The following is a 21,955-nucleotide window of genomic DNA, read 5'->3' on the forward strand; positions in this document are numbered from 1 at the left end:
ACAGAACACCAACAGCTCAGGCTCTAAGGTCAACAATTAATACTCGTGAGGCAGAGAAGCTTCTATAAGGCAGAAGACACTGTCAACAGAACAATTTGATACCATACAGACTGGAGAAAGATCTTCACCAACCCTATATTTGAGAAAGGGCTAATATCCAAAATATATAAAGGACTCCAGAAATTAAACACCTCCAACCATAGACCCTGAACCAAAAAATATCTATTGTCAATGCTCTTGGTTAATCTCTGATGGTAGAACAAAAATCACTACTTATTTTGTATAAAGTAGAGAGAAATCAACACAAACGCCCATAACTATAGGTGCTGAAGTTAACTGACTTTGTCGTCTTCAGTCCTAAATGAGGCATGTATATCACAGTTCCATTTCCCAAGGCTCAGGGATCGTTAGGGAAGGGGATGGGAGGAAGACTGCCAAGTCCAGAGGCAGTATCTGGCTGCCAGAAAATAATATTTTTAGCACATAATAGTGTAGTTGTTGACATTACCTCCACAATGATTGTAACAGGATGGAAAATGCTAATAGGGGCTCAAGAGAGACAAAATCACAACATGGAGAGGTGAGGTGGGCATGTGTCTAAAGGAGGAACCATTTATGACTGACAACTATCAGAGACTGAGAGAGAGAGAGAGAGAGAGAGAGAGAGAGAGAGAGAGAGAGAGAGAGAGAGAGAGAGAGAGAGAGAGAGAGTTAACTTTCTTTAAAGGTGTAGCCCCTGATAGGCTTAATGTGCCCCACTTGGCACTATACAAATGAGTACATGGGCAACACTAATGGGACTGTGGGTGTTTTAAAAACGATGACATAAAGTTAAGTGTATATGGAATGAAAGTAAATTTGGAAGGAATTGGGGGTTGAATATAATCAAAATGGAATGTAGGAAATTCTCAAAACCTAACAAAAGTTTTTCCCCAAAGCAGGATTTTCTCTGCGTAGCCTTCACTATCTCAGACTCACTTTGTATACTAGACTGGCCTCAAAGAAAAACTGTCTCCTTAGTGCTGGGATTAAAAATATGTATGTGCCACCTTGGCTGGTGCCGTAGTTTGAGCGGGACCCCTGGGGCCAAATCTGCCTATCATAATGTTCTACTTGTAGGTTTCTAGGATCCTCTGTATCCTTCTACTTTGCTATTCTCCCATGCAAGGACAATACAGGCGGTAAACTTTTAGCCCCTACCCAGATCTAGCCAAAGGTCAGAACATTCTCCACAGTTGAGTGGAGAGTGGAATATGACTTTCTCACATACTATGGTGCCTCACATTTGACCATGTCCCCTGGAGAGGGAGACCTGGTGGCACTCAGAGGAAGGACAGCAGGTTGCCAAGAAGAGACTTGATACCCTATGAGCATATACAGGGGAAGGTAATCCCCTTCAGGAACAGTCATAGGGGAGGGGAATAATGGAAAAATGGGGGGGAGGGAAGAATGGGAGGATACAAGGGATGGGATAAACATTGAGATGTAACATAATAAAAGGATCCAGAGGGTCCTAGAAATCTACAAGTAGAACAATATGATAGGCAGATTTGGGCCCAGGGGTCCCGCTCAAACTAAGGCACCAGCCAAGGACAATACAGGAGGTAAACTTTAAACCCCTTCCCAGATCTAGCCAATGGTCAGAATATTCTCCACAGTTGAGTGGAGAGTGTGATACGACTTTCTCACGTACTCTGGTGCCTCACATTTGACCATGTCCCCTGGAGGGGGAGACCTGGTGGCACTCAGAGGAAGGACAGCAAGTAGCCAAGAAGAGACTTGATACCCTATGAGAATATATAGGGGGACGTAATCCCCCTCAGGAACAGTCATAGGGGAGGGGAATAATGGGAAAATGGGGGGGGGGGGAGGAATGGGAGGATACAAGGGATGGGATAAACATTGAGATGTAACAAGAATAAATTAATAAAAAAAAGAAAAAAAAGAAAAAAAATTAAAAAATAAAATATTATTATCAGAAAAAAAATAAAAATAAAAATAAAAAAATAAAAATATGTGCCACCATGCCTGACTAATGTGTGCATATATATATGTGTGTGTGTGTGTGTGTGTGTGTGTGTGTGTGTGTGTGTGTGTGTGTAGTTATAGTTTATATATATATTATTTTCTGAGTGCTTGGATTAAAGATTTATGCCACCATACCCAGCTACCGTTTTGGTTTTTATTTGAGTCTATGCATAGATTTTTCTTGAGCTAGACTGGCCTACTTTTTCACTGTCTCATGGAAGAAGTATAAACTATCAAAACTCATGCAGTATCAAATATGTGCTTAAAATAGCATTGATTACTTATTGACTTCTATAGCTCTATATATTTACTAAAATTTTACTTTCACTTGTTGAATATCTAGGATATAAATACATTATAGTGTAGATTTAGATTGATTGATACATATTAAATGTTTCTCATTTATCTAAAATCGTCCTATAAGATCATCAAAATCACATTTCATGGTCAAGCCCAATCAATAAGTTTTCTACTAAAAAGAGCAGAAATATATCAAATCATGAAGGAGAGATGGAGTTAATTTTCTCACACATTGAAGGAATAAAGAGTAGAGACTGGAAGGACCACCACTTTGGGCTTGGCTCTTCTACTGATAACAACATTGAATCTTGAGTTGCACAAGCATGTGTTTTAGGAAACCACTAGTTCACCCCAAATATAGGCACTGGGCACTTCCAAATAACATATTTTGGGTCATAATCAGAAATAAGTATTTACTATTGTGTTATAAATCAATAATGGTGTAATTTTTCTGTCTTCTAATCTCTAAGTCTCAAAAATGCAAAGAAATATAAATGTAGAAGGAAGGGGAAGAAACGCTGTAGGATCTGTTCATCTCTGCCTTCCCTGTTATCTTACTTTAACTACCTGAAAGAGAAGGCAAAGTACTAAATATTGTCAGTGCAACTGAAGTTGCTATAATCTGGAAAAACCTTGTTCTATCCAGCATGACTTGAACAACTGGACTTTTTCTAACATGATGCCAAGGTGGCTAAAGTTCAGAGGGACAGGTTAAAGATAGCTGTAGAGAATATCAGAGCCATTTCATATATGTGTTCTAATACACGTCAGATCACTGAATCTTCACAGTGGCTGTGGATAGTGCAACTGAACATTGCCTGCATTGTCAGTCGGTGTGCTGCAGAGTCTGATAAAGAATGATTGGCTTCCAATGTATTTTTATAGACATCAGGGACTGTAAATCAGTAATATTATTTTTGATTCTAGCAATTTTACATATATCAATATTCTGGGAGTATAAATTGAATTGTGTAATGTGTTATTTGCATGCTTAACTTGTATTATTTGTTAAATATTTTGATTGGAAGGTGTCAGTATGGATAGATTTTGCACAAAATCAACAGAAGAAATTTGAACCAATTACCTAAGACATTTGCACTTCCAAAGAACTTTTATTTTTAAAGAAGAGAGAAGATATAAAGGGGGCTTTGTAGTAATGTCTTATTTGCTGTTAGCAGTTCATTTGATTGGTCATTTGGTACTTGACGATCTCGATGAAAGTACTTATTTTTCGAACATCCCTGAATACACAGCGTATCAGGTTATAAATATAAAGAGTACGCTCGTCTGCATTGTGCAGCTGCAAGGATGACTCTCCAGACCAGGGAGCGAAGAATGCATTATTTTGTTCTTCCATCTGAACATGAAAATCAAAAGGGTAGTTAGCTATATATTAATTGTGTTTTAGATGTTTATTCTTTCTAAAAATTAAATATAGATTGGTAAAGACATAGTCAATACTGCAAAATAAATATGGATTTTTCGTGAATATGTCTCTGCACATCCCAAATGAATACATTTTCTTGCAGATGTGAAGTCTTTAATAAATGTTTCTTATGTATTTGCATATGTATTCTTAAATATAACCTGATCAATCTGTATAATGTTACTTGTATGCATGTTTTTATGGGTGACCATTTGGTTTTGGAACAACATTTGATGGGCTTTTCCTTGGAGAAGCTTGTTTCTCCTACTTTAAGCATTCATATGTTGCTTGTAGCTCTTTGTGTAGAACTTTGTGTAGTCCCCATGGACCTTCCTCCCATGCCTTGTCCACTTTTCCACATCTATTGGTGTTTCCCTTGTTCATCTTATGTGTAAAAAGTCACACTGGTAACACTCTATGGGTAACCTTCTGACATTCTGAGGAAACACATTCTTAGAGCAAACTCTCTGACTCTCTGGTTCTTAAATCTTTCCTTCCCATCTCCTGCAACAATGCCCCAGCCTTAGATGTGGGAATGTTTGTAGATGTATCCACTGGGACTGGACTTCACAATAATGCATTTGACTGGTTGTGATTTTCTATAATGGTTTGCATAACCTATGTTGTTTTTATCCTTTTTTGCAAATAAAACATTTAAAAATATGTTTCTTATCACACCCCACTGAAGCAGGAAGAACATTAAGAGCTGTCAGTAGATTACTCACCACGATAAGCATTAATTTAACGCCATACATGAGGTCTATAAATTTTTGCTGAATCTGTCTGGCTTTGATGAGAAGAGCAGAAGTGTTTCCTTGCATGATGGACATTTCATCCACAAGGTGATGCAGAGTGTCATTGTAGGAACCCAGTATACTGTATGCCAAATTCAGCAGTTCTTTTGGCTAAGTAACCATAATTCAACAATCATATTAGAATAAAAGAAATGCAGTAGGATTATATACAAGGAGGTTTCCCTACAAAATAATATAAAGTAGCTATTCATGTTAATTTATAGACAATACAAATTTTATGCTTGAAAAGTGTAGCCATTGACATTGTTTGGGGAAATTTTGCTGAAAACTAAACTAAGAACTGTCAGTAGAGTGTGCTATGAAGATTCTGGCAAAGTAATCTCTCTCAATAAATTAGTTTAAATCTTTATTTCCTTCATTCAGATCATGCAAATGGTATATATATATACACACACACATATATATATGTATATATATATATATATATATATATATATATATATATATATATATAGAGAGAGAGAGAGAGAGAGAGAGAGAGAGAGAGAGAAAGACAGACAGACAGACAGACAGACAGACAGAGAGTGCATGTTCCATTACGCAAAATATGTAAGATCAATTATATTGTGTGGATATGTAAGATCAATTATATTGTGTGGATAATGTTCAACTCAATTCTGAGATGAGTTATGGCAGAGAATCTTATATGAGAGATGATAACTATTATAAGTTGGAGCTGATATGATATGTAGACTTTTCATCAGAAAGAAAGGATGATTGTATCCTGAAGAACAAGGTACAGGGATCATTGGACTCTTCTCTCAGGTGGCTTTTAGCAATAAAGTAGAGGTAAAAGAACCAGTTAGAGTTCAACACTTAGTAAGAGAAATAGATTAGAACCAGGAACTAATTGACAGTCGGAAATGAATAGATCAGTATGTACTATGCGACCAACTCAGGGCCCATCAGTAATCACGAAAAATACAACTATATTTGTACCACATATGTTTATATTAATGAACATTCAACCATGAATGTTATTGTCAATTTAAATTTTTCTATAGAATAATAAATGCAATCCCAGAGGTTTACAGTGGTAGAAATATTTTTCTCCAAGCACAATTATAAATCATCTAAAACATAACTTGGCAGATTTCACTTGTAATTCACTAAGCCTGCAGTATAACTTCTTTATTGCTTATAAAACTCCCATTGTTGTGCCTTTGGCCACTATTTGTAGAAATGCTCTATATTTCCAGTGTTCTGGTAAAGAAATACAATGCATAAACACTTACATTGGTTTCTAGAGTTTCCTCTTTTGTTTCTGGAGTATCAAAAGCTTCAGTGTGGCAAAAGTCAGGGACTATGTCACTGACCCCCATGCTCTGGACATACTGTTGATCCTGGAAATGATGAAATATGAATAATTTATATATTAAAATTATATGAATGAGCCAATGACTCAAATTCTGATGCATTTGATAGATATTTAACTTAAGTTCAACCTAAGTGAGCTGATGCTTGGGAATATAGACCTAACCAACTACCTGTAAATGGAGAAATCATAAAACCTATTATTATCAGTTCTCATACTAAAATATTCTATCACTGTGTTGTAAATAACTCTCCATATACCTACAGGTAAGAGTATTCTCATCCCTCACCAAAATAAATCCTTCTTGAAACAGAATAAGACTATTATAAAGATGCTATTATGTAACCAAAACGCAGAGAATCAGTGGCTTTGAGATTTTCAACCCCCTTAAATCTAAGACTTGTTGAATAGTTATTAATATTTAATATTGATTCATATAAGTATTAAGGCAGCATTTATTCCTTAATCTGCTACTTTATGAATAAAAGTCACAGAAATGTTAAACTTTTAGTAGTACTTAATGTGCTTGGGTTGGGCAGATATTAACCCTCTAAGCTGTCTTGTCCAAAACCCCCATAAACACTGCTCCTGTTTTCCATTGAGCTGCTCCTTTCCATCCTGCCAATCCACAGAGAAAGCTCTTCCTGGACAAGTGCTTCTAGTTCAGGCTAATCCATGGCAATCTGCTCCTTTCTTCCTTTCTCTGTCTCTGTGTCTGTCTCTCTGTCTCTTTCTGTCCCTCTCTGTCTCTCTGTCTCTCTCTTCTCTCTGTCTCTGTCTGTCTCTCTCTCTCTGTCTCTCTCTCTGTCTCTCTCTCTCTCTCTCTTTCTCTCTCTCTCTTTGTGATCTCTCTTATTTGCCCAGTACAGGCTGTATGTGACTTTATTTAGCCAATCAGGGATAATTTGGGAGGTACGGTTTGCACCTGGATAATGAGAATTTGCTCATAAGGGTTTGGGGGATGGGAGTAAAACAATTCAAAATTGAGTATGTAATAACTCCAGACCAATCTCATAAAAATCTTAAAGGGAAAATCTCAAGGGGAGAAGAGATAGAAAGCTTGTAAAAACCTGATTCCCAGGAAATATGTTGAGAGAGGCCTTCCCCTAGACATGCGCGACAGGTAAAATGAACCCGTGAATTCTCAACAATACGATTGACTAAACTAGACCAGGATAGTGGTAATAGTAGTTAAAATGCCAATATGGTCAGGATAAATTCCACATAGTCCTATCCTTAGATAATGAACTACAGGGTTTCCATGGCTGCTGAGAGAAGCAAACCATTGTTTTCTGGAAGGTCCCACATAGGTTGTATAACCCTAGGTGGTCAGGTAAACAGCCAGGCAAAAACGCACAAAAGCAAAGTTAAATATGCACACACATGTACACAAATATATATGTGTATATATACACACATATATGCATATGTATACATGTATATTTATTTAACAGCAGTATTAAGAGACCATGAATTTTGGTTGGAAGAATACTGTAAGAGTTGGTGGGGAGAGAAAAGGGTAGTATTCTCATAGATGCAGCATTATTGAAGGAAATTCTCAAGAATGTGTTATTAAAAATTGAAATTAATACCATTTGATTCTTTCTGCTTCTAGGTTAACTCACTCATTATGATCATTTCTAGCTCAATCCATTTATCCACAAATTTCGGGAATTCCTTGTTTTTAATAGCTGAGTAGTATTCCATAGTGTATATGTACCACAGTTTCTTTATCCACTCTTCTATTGAGGGACACTTAGGCTGTTTCCATGTTCTGGCTATTATGAATAAGGCTGCTATGAACATGGTTGAGCAAATTTTCTTGTTGTGTGCCGGAGCATCTTCTGGGTATATTCCAAAGAGTGGAATAGCTGGGTCTTGAGGAAGCCCTATTCCCATTTTTCTGAGATAGCACCAGATAAATTTCCAAAGTGGCTGTACTAGTTTGCATTCCCACCAGCAATGAAGGAGTGTTCCTCTCTCCCCACATCCTCGCCAGCTTGTGGTGTCGCTTGAGTTTTTTATCTTAGCCATTCTGATGGTATATACTCACTTATATCTGCATACTAGCCCAAGGGGCATGTCCCACGAAAGCCTTCACTTACCAGGAAACTGGGACAGAGGGGAGGGCATCCTATTGGGACTCTAAATGAGAGATGCATGGGAGAATAGCAAAATAAAAGGATACAGAGAGTCCTAGAAATCTACAAGTAGAACAATATGATAGGCAGATTTGGGCCCAGGGGTCCTGCTCAAACTAAGGCACCAGCCAAGGACAATACAGAAGGTAAACTTTAAACCCCTTCCCAGATCTAGCCAATGGTCAGAATATTCTCCACAGTTGAGTGGAGAGTGGGATATGACTTTCTCACGTACTCTGGTACCTCACATTTGACCATGTCCCCTGGAGGGGGAGACCTGGTGGCACTCAGAGGAAGGACAGCAAGTAGCCAAGAAGAGACTTGATACCCTATGAGAATATACAGGGGGAGGTAGTCCCCCTCAGGAACAGTCATAGGGGAGGGGAATAATGGGGAAATGGGGGGGGGGAGGAATGGGAGGATGCAAGGGATGGGATAAACATTGAGATGTAACAAGAATAAATTAATTTAAAAAATTGAAATTAATGTATTAGGAGAACAACTCTCTTGTCTACATTTTAAAACTTGATATATAGTGTCATTCTTCCACTAACTAACCCACAGATATCCCAGCTTCCTCCCATGTCTATTATTGTCAGACTTCTTAACAGTTCTTAAATCCAGCACCAAAAATAGCAAAATTACCAAATACTCAGTGTCATATCATCTTTGTCTGACATTTGTAGTAAGTTCCATAGTAACTAAGTATGTATATTCTCTAACTTACTTAGTTTGTTAGACATCTTAATATTATAACTTTCTTACAATTACTTCTGCATTTATAGAACTTACTAAGATCACTTACCAAGGTCATAATGAACTTGGAGTTCTATTTCACTGATTACACCAAGTCATAAAAACCTTGGAATAATATTATTGGAAGTAAGAAGCCAAGAGCTAATTAACATAGAAAACTACCATTTTCACTTATCAATATTTATTCATTAATATACTACATTATAAGTATTTCTTATAATCATTGTGTAAAACTATTATTAGTTAAATTTTTGAGAATTTGAAAGGACACAGGATGACTTCAAATATCCAAGGCAGCACATAAAGGCATAGGAATGGCAGAAACAACAGTGTGTCAAATGAGTGTTAGAATTATGTGTGTATGTATGTGTTATGCAAGTGTGACTTATATTCTCATTGGTCATTGATGTATGGAAGTCCTCATTGATTAATATAATACAGGTAATATAACGGTCAGCTTCCAAAGTGTCTGCATCATGAAGACTAGACCTGTTCCCATCTTTACAACAGACCTCCTTGTTAATACAAACACATAAGTTTGAATTATTAAAAATATATTCACTCAATTTGAATATTTGTCAAAAGAAAAATTCTGTTTTCAATTTGCTGGAAAGAAAGTCTCCTTTACTGCTTATCAATAATATACTAAATAGAAAACACTGTTGGAGACCAATCCACTAAATAAAAGCATAATAATCACACCCTTCTCTGTCCCATAATTTTATGACTTTATGTCACAAAGTAACCTAAAATAAGACCAAAAATAGAGAAAATATTAACATTATATGGTGTTTGGAAATAACTGACATTTCTGGAGACTGTCCTCTTGTCCTGTCACAGAGACTGATAGCTGTTGGGTTCCTCTCTTTATCATGGTACATTGTTCGAAATGTGGGTCCTGATGCTTCCCTATTTATTCTACATCCCAACCAGTAGCATCAAGGGCTGTTTTAGAAAGAAACCATGGGTCAGAGGGGAACTTACAAATCTTCTGAACAGTTCTCCAACTTGACTAGTAAGGATGTGAGACAGATAGGTTGTCTTCTGAAGCAGTTTCTCCATGTACATCTCTGTTGCCTTATCCATGCTGACACAGGTGGGTGCAGAGGTCACATTCTGCCACGAAAGCAAGTAGGACACCAGGAGCAGGAGCAATGCCCTTGCTAAAGAAGAGAAGCTACTCATATCTCTTTCTCTGAGATTAGCAACTTCACCCTTTCAATGGAGGCCTTATCACAGTGGCATCTTTTTCAGAATTTGGTAGTTTTAGGTGTGTTGAGTAATGAACATTTTCCACAGTGCAAGTTTATTTACATAACTATATTTGCACAGAGTTACATTTTGAAATATGGCTAAGATTCTGAATTTTTGTGTTACTTAGAGATATTTTTTATGTTTTGTCCCCACATTGGAGCTTAACATATATCAAGTCAGCATGATCAAATAAGATTTATCAGGTCATTTAATGTCCTGCAAATTTCTCTTGGTTTTCAGTAATAAGACAGTCAAGAACTTGTAACTTGTAGCTCAGTGTTTAATATTAGCATATTTGACTCTAATCTGGCAAAGGCAACATGGACACATTTGTTTTATCTTCATTATTTATGAAAAAGCATTATTTGATTTTTACTAATATGAATGATGAAAAAGTGTAGTCATAAAAATTGAGCCACAGCCTTATACTGTAAACTCAACTCCAATATGCCATGTTCTTATTTCTTGGTGAAAAAACAAATTAGATATTTTTCTCTCAATTTGATGTTTGCATAAGCCTGTGCAACACAGTTATAATGAAGACATAAGGAATATAAAAGCTGTATATGCAGCTATGTGATTTTCTTATAATCCCATTGCTAGTAATTTTAGAAGGCAACACACCCACATTGAGGACTTTGCCCATCATCCAACACTCTGTATTGCCAAGGATTGTAGTCATTACATCATTCTTGGTGACATGTCACCAGCCCAGGATTTGTATTTTATTTATTTCATCTGCTCTATGGTTTTTTTTTACTTCATCTCTAGTCCTTTTTAGTAGAAACCATGAAAACCTACTTCTGTATTCTGGCTCTACATAAAACATACCCACCAAATGATCTCACAATATCACATGTTCTTTGTAGCCATTCTTTTGTTTTGCCTAACTTCATTCACATCTTTAGTAAAATATAACAGATTGCTTTAAATGCTTTTTGAATGCTTAGTGCTGGCTTCATCAATTCCTTTTCATTTGTTCTTTACACGAAGAAAAACAAAACTGTTACACATCAGTAGGTTGTGTTTATAACAGGGTGATACACCATGCATTTATAAAATTAAAAGGCTAGTTACCTTTATAGACATAAATCTGAAACAAATTAGGTTATAAAATTTGACTTTCAGGACTATATTTCAATAGAACTTTTGTTCTAAGATGAATTCTCTCTTTGAAAACACTAATCACAGAGTGTATTTTCATCCTACAGCAATGATTACAAAGTATGTGTAAAATTTATGTGGCTTTGCTTCTCCTGGTTACATATTAACATATGTCAAATTATCACAGAGAGGGCTACAAATACATTAATAAGTAAATTCCCAGTAACATAATGTTTAAGCATTTTTAGAGGAAAATTGAATGAAGAGTTACTTACAGGAAAACCTTTGCGTCAAAGACAGTGGCATCCTTGAAGTCATACCACAGCTTGCCTGCAGACTCGGGAAATCTGCACCACTGAAGTCTTTCCACCTCCTATATAGCAGAGCAAATGCTGCTCAAGGGCAGAAGGAAGTAACACCTGAAACAGAGTTGAGGGTGTCATGACCTTTTTCTATTAGGATCAGGGAGTGCAGCCTAGAATTCGTGACTATAAACATATCTTCAGTGTTTATCTCATTTCCGAGCTGTTGCTTGTGTCCAAGGTATGTTATACTATGTTACAAATTACTGATGGAATTTTTATATTAAACTGGAAATAGCTATGGCCTAGACTTTCAGTTTTTTCCTCCAGGTTCTCATTTATTTCTTAAAGATCCTGAATTACCAGGGCTTAGCAAATAGTGTTTCTTCTGAACAGTTTAATCTTTGTAAGTCTTTAGCAATATCCACAGAATTGTATAAAAGTTTTGCTTGCTAGACTGATAAAAGAAATAACAGGTAAACACACAAAGGCAATTAGTAAAAGATATTATGTCTATTGAATCAAACTGCAAAGTCCATCTTACTGTGTAATATGACATCCTTAGACACAGATTCTCAACCTGGATAATGTTATCATGGATTCTATGCTGTTGAGGTCTAAAATCCAATGATAAAAATTTTTTTTCTGACCTCATAATTGTACAACTACTGGCCCAGTGGTTCCACATTATTTGCTGGGTGTTACAGTATCATTTGACACACTGGCATTTTATTTCAATAACTAGTACGGTGCCGTGGAGCATGAAGACGATTGATTGGAACTACGATGGAATGTCTACTCATTCTCAGTCAATTACTTCACAACATGCATCACGAAAATGTAGTGTCAACATTAAATTCTTACCATTTAGTTCTGGAATGCATCAAAATCAGTGACAATGCCTCTGTGGTATAGAGTCCAAAGAGTGTGCTCTATCCAATACCCAATGGAAATTAACAAACCTGGTCTTGGGCTTTTTAATTTTTCGACAACTAAATGGGATTTGGTGCTACCTATTTTTATCATGAATTGTTCCTTCTTGCACATTTTCAACTGGTATAATTACTATCCTCTCAGATTATTTGACAACTATATATGATATTAGATTTGCCATTATGAATGGATTTGCTACAGGTGGTCAGCAAAATATCTGAAGGATATCTGTAGTACATGCGTTAGTATTGAAATTAAACATCTATAGCAGTGGTTTTCAATTTGTGGATCACAACTCCTTTGGGAGTTTGGCGACTCTTTCATAGAGGTCCCATATCACATATGATATCCTGAATATCAGATATTTACATTATAATGCATATCAGTAGCAAAATTACAGTTGTGAAATAGTAGCAATAATAATATTATGGTTAAGGTTCACCATGACATGAGGAACTATATTAAAGAATCATAGTATTAGGAAGACTGAGAACTACTGCTCTAAGGGAATATATAAAAAATTAGGAGGTGGTATCATACCATGTAAAGATCTCATGGTTCTATTTTTTTCCTGTAGTGAATAATGTGTGTTATAACATAATATGGTAGATAATAACTTATTTATTTCTCAGTAATGCACTAATTTTAGTTAAGATGCATTCATAACAACTTCAGATAGACTCTCCCATGTTATTATTGTTCATAGTCTGTATCAGAAGCTTACCACAGAACTTGGCAGTAGGGTACATGTGGCCTTGGTCTGTAGGCATGAAAATATAATACTATAGGACTCATAGAGACTTACTTCAAAATTCTAGAATGTCAGTGAAGCCAAGCATTATGTGGCAGGTTCATAAGCCCTTTAAGGACTTCATAAGGCTTAAAAGGCTATTGTGAATTTAAAACCTAATATTAGGACAATACCAAGAGTATTAGATAGGTGAGCTCCATGGGTTGTCTGTCTGCTTAGGAAAGTATCAGGCATTGCGTAGAGGCAGCAACAAATATGGTAGGGCAAGGCTAGCAACCTAAACCTTTCCGAGTTCCATTGATTTTGTCAAATGTTCCATATGTCACAAGATTTCAGTCTTGGTTTGGTCCTATCATTTCTTGATATAGTCACCAAACGCCCCCCCCCCCCGGACTGTGAATGTTGCTTCTTACTCCTGTACGATGGCAACCTGTATCATGTTTTATTTTATTTTATTTTATTCTATAGGATTTTACTGTTGCTTGAATCTCAGAGGAGACTTTAGATTCTGAACAGGACTGTTAGAGAGTATTGCCATTCTTAGGGAAGTATTTAATATATTTATTAAGTAGCCTTGAACCTTCAGGGTAAAAGGTAGAATGTGATGCTTTAAAAGTTCCAACAGTTGATGTCAAATCAACAGAAAGTTATATTTATTACAATTAATATTGAGTGTTTATTTAACAGGGCCTCGAATTATATATGTAATATGGGAGATAGCCAATTTAAAACAGAGTTTGTGATAAATGAGGCAGAAGATGCACTCTAAATTTAAGTGGTACATTTCTTGATCTGGAATCCAAGTCTGAGCCAAAGCGCAGAAGCAAGATGTGCACAGGCATTCATCTCTCTCCGCTTTCTAATGCTTTGGAGAGACGAAAGTAGTTGCTTAATCTATATTGTCATGGAGAACTGTGTCCTTTTCCCACATAGAACAAAACCAACTGTTGCTTCTGCAAACTGCTTGTGTTAGATATACTTTAATATCAATGACAAAAATAATTAATACAACTATAATTCCCAATGACACATTAGCTTTCCCCACCTGACAAGGTGTCCACAAGGCCACTGGTGGCATTGTTTCAGCCTACAATACTTTGACTAGCTAAGGGTAACAGGAAACAAGCCAATCCTCATCTATGCTGCTCTTTTACCTCAAATCATTTCCTGTGTCTGGCTGCAGTCCCTGACTTTTTATCAGCCATGTATGCTTCCTGATTTCACCCAGGGCAAGATGCACACCCAAAGACTTTCACGTCCCACAAACGCATACCTTCAACTTACATTTCCTATGTTGATGTGATAACTCTGAACTCTAGTCACTTCCTGCCCTCCAGAAGGACATCTGCTCTCTCAGCACAGTTTTTTTTTTTTTCATAAGGAAAGGTACATTGTATAATGTCTGTTATAGAGATGTTTATCTACTGCCATACAAGGTCAGTTCTTTTCTTGTTCCTGTTTCTGTCTCCATATTCATGATCTGCTTTTTACTCTCCCCACTGTATTGCATAACTTTCATGAATTCATGCTTATTTACCTATAAATTTTAACAATGCACTGTATTGGTAGTTAACAAATTTATAATGTAACAATAGGTCTTCAGATGATCTGTATTCCCCTTACCTTCAGGCATCACTACCCATTGCTCAAAGACCTGCCTGGAGTTATTTCTACCCAGCTAGATGTTCTTCCACAGCAACACACATCCTGACTTGTCAGAGAGGTACCCTATAAACACTGATTCTTGAAGCTCATAAGCATTACACCTGACTCCATTTTGATATTTAATATAAGTTGTGTTTCAATACTCCATCCTCATCCTGACGTTTTATAACATTTTTTTTTTCATTTTGTCCTTCCATCTAGATTGTGTTGGCATTTTAGAAGCACAGTTTAATATGAGCCATTGCTAGTCAGTTCTATCAAATATTTTCCTGTTTCTATGTGGGTATGGCTCTCTCAGGAGAAGAAAATTTCATACCATAATGGTTGGGGATATGTGTATTTTTTATTTTTATTTTTATAACTTATTCACATTACATCCTGATTGTGACCCCTTCCCTCATCTCCTCCCATTCCCACCCTCATTTCCTCTTCCTCCCCTGTCCCCATCACCTAGTCCTCTGAGAAGAGGAGCCTTCTATCATCTGACCTCAGCCTACCAGGCCTCATTAAGACTGCGTAATCCTCTTCCTCTGTGGCCCAGCAAGGCAGCACCACCAGAAGGAAGTGATCAACTAGTGAGCACCAGAGTCCAAGTCACAGAAAGCCCCTGCTATCCTTACTTGGGGACCTTCATGAAGACTGAGCAGCCCATTGGCTACATCTGAACAGAGGGTCTAGGATCTCACCATACATTGCCTCCACAGGCCCCCTGGGTCCATATTTATTGCCTCGGTTGGTTTTATGGAGCTCCAATCCCCTTCAGGGGTCCCTCTATTTCTCTCCTAATTCACAGGACTCACAGTGTTTTGCCCAAAGTTTAGATGTGAGTCTTAACATATGCTTTGATCTCTGCTGGATGGAGTCTTTCTGAAGACATCTATGTTAGACTCCCATCCTGTTCCCGCTCGTCAACTACTTCCAGTGCTATTCTATTTGCCCTTCAGAATGTGAATCAAGCATCCTCTCTAGAGTCTTCCTTGTTATTTATCTTCTTTAGGTCTGTGGATTGTATTATGGGTACCCTGCATTAGAGGGCTAATGTCCAGTTATAAGTGAGTATAAACTATGCATGTCTTTCTGGTTCTTGGTTCTTTCTGGTTCAGGATGATCTTTTCTAGTTTCATCTATTTGTCTGCAAATTTTCTGATTTTTTTTAATAGCTGAGTAGTATTCCATTGTGTAAATGTACCATAATTCCTTTATTCATTCTTCAGTTGAAGGACATCTAGGTTGTTTCCAGATTCTGGCAATTACAATATGTGTATTCTTAAAATATTTTGAAGTAGCTCATTGATAATTTCAACTTTTGTACAATGTGAAGTTATCATATTCCCTGCACTAGACAGCAACTTCCCTCTCTGCCTTCAAAAAAATGCTTTAAAAAAAACCGGAAAAACAAATCCTTTTGTGACCCGTTTCTGCTGAACAAAAAATCATGGATGAGTGGTCGGCCTTCCACTGAAACATGTTCTACTTGCCAAGGGCTACCATCAGAGAAAGCTGACCAAATGCCTATTAGTCTGAAGTTAGTGGTAAAATTTTGTGCCTAGCTACTCTCCTCATGCTAAGATTTGGTCTGCCTTATACAGGCTTCTGCAGGTGAGCACTCTTAATGGGATTTTACTTTGAGGCTCTTTTCTGTCTTCAGAAGATGTTTCTCCATAGTCTTGGAGCAGCTCTGGCTCCTGCATTCTTTCTGCACCGAAGACCTTGTGAAATTATCCCTGAGCCATAGGTGGCATATTTATTATATATCCTTTTGAGGTTGATCATTCTTCAATCTCTTTTTCTCTGCACCTTGGCCAGTAGATACAGTCTACTACATATAGAATCTCCTTAGATGGTGTTGAGATATGTGTCAAACTAGGGTTACAAAATAAGTCATTAGGAGTCTGCTTAATAGTATGCCAATTTACCAACATAAAAGGAATATATTCACAATTAAGGACTATGTCCTGTGTAGCTATATGTTCTTAGACTGAAAATGGGTTTTGTTGGGGAACGGTATGATGCATTTTGATGCTAATTATTAAAAAGACATCCCACCTGGCCAGGGCAGAGGAGCTAGAGGTGTGGCTAAGGTTCCAGAAAGAGGAGAGAGGAATCCTGGGAGGAAAAAGAAGAAGAAAGGCCACCACGAGGAGGAAGGAGAGATACTCAAGAAGGAGAGAAAGGCCACCATTGGTTAGGTGGAGGAGAAAGACATGGCCAGCATGGATGAAAGGTTCAGCCCAGATGAAGTACATTAGCGGGTATTTGGGATTATGGGTGGGAGGTAGCCTGATAGAAGTTATTAGAAACAGATAATATGGTATGGTATGTGATACCTGCCCCACTATGGGAAGTAGTTTTGAGGATTAATGTCTCCCTTGCTCCAGGTTAGCTAAGGCTATTTTAAAATATAACAAGGTTCTGTGTCTTAACTGATTGCTAGCTGGGCATACTAATAATAATAATAATACAGATAATTGAAAAACAACAGGGTTTCCTCTAGTAGAATGAGAATTAAACCAATCAGGAAGTAATTAGTTATTCCAATTATATTCATGCCACAATTGCAACAATGGGAATTTATTGAGAGATCAGTCATTACTATAGTTTGCAGAGTTCATTCTGTAATTAATTATGTTCCTGCTCTGGTCATTTTCATAGTACCTTCCAGCACTATGGAGGAAATCCAGTAGGGATGAAACTTCCAACTTTCTACTAGCTTGTTTTTCCCGTGTTCTATGACTCAAGTATATATTGTCCTTAGTAATAATCTCATTATCAAGTTCCGTTGAATGACCAAGAACAGTAGTAGATCATGTTACTGTAATTTTCCAAACTTAAAAGACCATCCCCAGACTTCACTGATTGTTCCAGTTTTTATTTTCATTGATTGTTTCTATTAAGTTTGCTATTTCCTTGTTTCTTTTCTCTTTTTTCCTATAGTTTTTTTAAATTCTTCCTCTTATTTGTTCTACAGACCATTATTTAAACATATCTGTGTGGGTTTGTTGCTAATTTTGAAATGATACAGTGTTTATTTTACTAGTTTTCCTTGCTCTTTATTCTTTTGATATTTTGCTTATTGTCAGGGACTTTTTTTTTTTACAAGTGCACTATTTAATTTTTGACATTTTGCTTCTCTTTCATGACATTCTTTATATGATTTTATTATTTTATTCATACACACACATTGAGCACGTGACTCATCACTGAATTTTAGCCATGGGTAGGTATTTAGAGAATATTTGTTTTTCTACTCAGCTCTCAATTTATTATATGGGCCATGTTCAGTTCAGACATTCTATGTCATAGCACAATTACCATAAGATACTCTTATTATCTTCTCAAAGTGGAGATGTCATGGCCAAACGATAGTCACAGGGTCCATTCACTAGTGCTTTCTGTACTTAAGTAACTATACCCTGGATCTGTTATTACTTCTTTTGAATTTAGTGCATACATTGAAAAATAATTGGACATAGACCTCTAAGGTACAGTTCATGTGTAACTTCTCTAAATACCTAGGTTTGATTCCAAGTATTGTTTGGGTTATTACTAGTGGTACAGGCCTAAAATCCAGAATATGAGTCATAGAGGCAGATCTTGAAGAGATCGACTTCTCCTTAGTGAGTGAGCTCCCAGACAGCTAGGCTAAAGAGATCGTGCCTTTAAAAAATGATTACTAGCTGGACAATGGTGGCACATATCTCTTTAATCCCATCACTCAGGAGGGAGAGACAGGTGAAACTTTGTGAAATTGATGCCAGCCTGGTATACAGAGTGAGTTTCAGGACAATCAAGACTTCACAGAGAAAATTTGCCCCCAGCCCCCCAAAAAAGATTATGTCCTCATGCTCAGTTTGTGATTTTCACATTAAATAATAACGCCATGTCTTTTTTAGCTATAATAATTGTGTATGATTATCTGTACATGTAATGAACATGTATGTATATCTATTACTTTATGTGCAAATAGTTGTCAAACAATTTTTATTTTCATGAGGGGGCCTAAAATGTTGATTATGAGAGTCTCACCCAATAAATTTTCACCCCATTGACAGACAGGGCTTATTCATCTTCCAGGAGTTAACCAACTTTGCTAGCATATCAGACAATAGAGGCCAAGGTTCCTCCTTATTTCTCTTCTCCTTTCAGGCATTGATCTATAATTCCATGCCTGGTATTGTGCTTGGAGGCATGGATATGATCCAGATATTTATGATATAAGCAGTAGGTATAAGTACTATACCTATTGAGCCATCTCCCCAGGTCTATAATTTAATTTCCTTTGTGATAGAATTCATGAAATACCTAGAGTCTCATTAGAATGTGCTCACATCTATCCAAATCTCCTGGTAAGTGAAGACTTACATGGGAAATGCCTTTTAAACTAGTGCCCAATTATAAGTGAGTATATACCATGTGAGTCTTTCTGCTTCTAGGTTAACTCACTCAGTATGATCATTTCTTGTCCCATCCTTTTGTCCACAAATTTCAGGATTTCCTTGTTTTTAATAGCTAAGTAGTATTTCCTAGTGTAAATGTACCATGGTTTCTTTATCCATTCTTCAACTGAGGGACATTTAGGCTGTTTCCAGGTTCTGGCTGTTATGAATAAGGCTGCTATGATCATGGATGAGATGGGGAAATAGAAGGACCCAAAGGATCCTTGAAACCTACAAGAAGAACATCGTGATTGGTGGATCGGTGCTCAAACTATTGCACTAACCAAGTACAATACAAAAGTAAACATCGAACCCCTACTCTGATCTACTCAATGGACAGGACAGTCTCCACAGTTACGTGGAGAGCAGGGACTGACTCTGACATGAGCTCTGGTGCTCAATATTTGACCACCTCCCCTTGGTGGGGAGGTGTGGTGGCACTCAAAGAAAGAATAAGCAGGCTACCAAGATGAGACTTGATAGCCTATGACCATTAGTTGGGGAGAAGGTCCCCCTTGGTCATAGACTTAGGGGAGTGGAATAGGGTGAAAGCAGGAGGGAGGGAGGAATGGGAAGATACAAGTGATGGGATAACAATTGAGCTGTAATCTGAACAAATTAACAAAATAATTCATAAAATACTGATATTGCTCCTTTACATCTGCATTCACATCTAGCTTTTCTAGGAGATAAAAACTGACAGTATGCTTTCTTTTTTATTGGTTCTTACAATCTTTATTTTCCTATTTGCCATCAGTCCCTGAGTATTAGGTACAAGAGCTGTGTTGTAGTCGTATCAATTGGAGACATGAGGACATGGTGGGGGGATTGGCTAGAGGAATAAAACAAAAGGCAAATACATTTTAAGGATTAATATTTCAAGTTGAATCTGAATGGAAAATAATGAACCTCTATTATAATTCTTACATCTAAGGAGAATTCTAGCTTAATTCCATGCCTTCAATACTTACGTCTACCCAAGTACAACACATTTTACCTCTTAATTTGAAAGATATTAAGATTGGGATGAATAGCCTGGCAGGATTCATGTTGTTTAACAGAGTTGGAGAATACTTTTGAACATAAAACTAACAGCTTATGAGTTTATGAAAAATGGGAAACTTTACGTGTCAATGCTGTTCACCCAGATCTGTGACTTTCTACACACTGAGAAGGACTGGAAACAGGATGTGGCCAGAGGAAAAATCTAGATAAGTCAGAAACAAGGATCCATAGGAGAGGACGAGTTTCTAAAGATAATAATAGCCCAGTCCCTCATTTACCCTAAGCCAGGCAGCTGCCAAGACAAAGGTGGGTCAAAGCAGTAGATAATGTGTCTCACAGTGATGAAGACTAATGGTTCATGAATAATGACACTTTTCCAAGTTAATTTTAACTTTATCATAAATTAATAAAGCAAGTTTGCTATAGAATAGTTTATTGTGAGGTGTACTGCAAAGGAACATGTTTTATAATCATAGGAAGCTGAGAAAGCTGATCTAAGTGATTTTTCCACAATCAGGAAGGAAAGGGATAAATTGTTGCTCCACTTCCTTTTTCTGTTTCATTTGTCTAAGACACAGCCTATGAAATGATTGATCCCATGAGTGGTGTGATATAAATATTCAAATAGCCATTTAAAGGATTCCCCCCATCACTGACATCCACAGAGCTTTCTCACCTAAAATATTGTAGATGATATCATGTTGCCAATCTTTAAAAACCATCGGATATCTAATGTTTCTCATATGATGCAATGACTTGAGTAAGTAAGTGCCCTCAGGAAGCTTCAGTATTTCAATGATTGCCAGCTGCTGATGCATCTTTGATAGAGAGAATGGGTCACTGGTGTTATACAATGAAAATTCAAAACAAAGAATGAAATACAAACAAACAAACAAAACCTTTGTTTATTTCCGTTTTCTCCTTCCCATGTTTTCTGTTAATGTTGTGAACTACCAGATTTCTCTTCCTTCTGCCATATCACCTACTTGTTGACATACCTCCACTCTTGGGACATGGAGTTCTATTCATCTGGAACCATAAGCTGAAATTTACTCTCCCTTCCTTATGTTGCTTTTGGTCATGATATTTTACCACAATACCAAACAGTGACTAATAGAATAACATACATCTATGACACTGTAAAACAAGACTTTCTAATGTCCTCCCAATATGCTCATAACCTTGTCATAACACATGCTATCTAAAAGTCATTAATGTGTCCCCAAAGGCTTTCTCAATGTCAATACTGTTCATAAAGTCCACCACCTCTTTTGAGACTCAAGGGAATCTCTTAATTCTGAAAATGTATAAAATCAAACCATGACATATAGTTCCCATATTTTAATATACACTATTACAAAGGAAGCAGTGCAATTCGAAAAGAGAAGAATCAGGACATTTCAAGGGTGATTGCACCAAAATAATATATAGGACCCCTGGAGAGCTAAGCCGTAAATTCTGTTAGTCCATATGTAGTTTCTGTGACTCATGGTGAAATCAGTTTGGGCTCTAAATAGCTTGGGTAGGCCAGCCTCTCAATATTTGCAGATGGAATTATACAAGCTCTCCTCTAAGGCTTTTCACACTCCATGCCTGCAACATTTCTTAGTGAACAATTTCTTGTCTCATTCAAAATCTCAAAATGATTGTACCATAACAAGGTACAAACTTGGTCTCTTCTGGAACATACCTTCTGTGTGATGACCCTAAAGAAATATTTTCCA

At 37.0% G+C, this 21,955-nt stretch overlaps 1 protein-coding gene across 1 annotated transcript; it reads right to left on the reverse strand.

Moving 5' to 3' along the window:
* Positions 1-3,499: 3,499 nt before the first annotated feature.
* LOC127186949 (prolactin-2B1-like) lies at positions 3,500-9,867 on the reverse strand. The gene is made up of 4 exons (XM_051143221.1): positions 9,766-9,867; positions 5,805-5,912; positions 4,480-4,659; positions 3,500-3,685 (listed from the first exon to the last, which is right to left on the reverse strand). The coding sequence occupies exons 1-4, from the start codon at positions 9,865-9,867 to the stop codon at positions 3,500-3,502; spliced, it is 576 nt and encodes a 191-aa protein (XP_050999178.1).
* Between the last annotated feature and the right edge of the window lie 12,088 nt (positions 9,868-21,955).

The sequence above is a fragment of the Acomys russatus genome, chromosome 3, assembly GCF_903995435.1.
Source record: "Acomys russatus chromosome 3, mAcoRus1.1, whole genome shotgun sequence".
NCBI classification, from domain to species: Eukaryota; Metazoa; Chordata; class Mammalia; order Rodentia; family Muridae; genus Acomys; species Acomys russatus.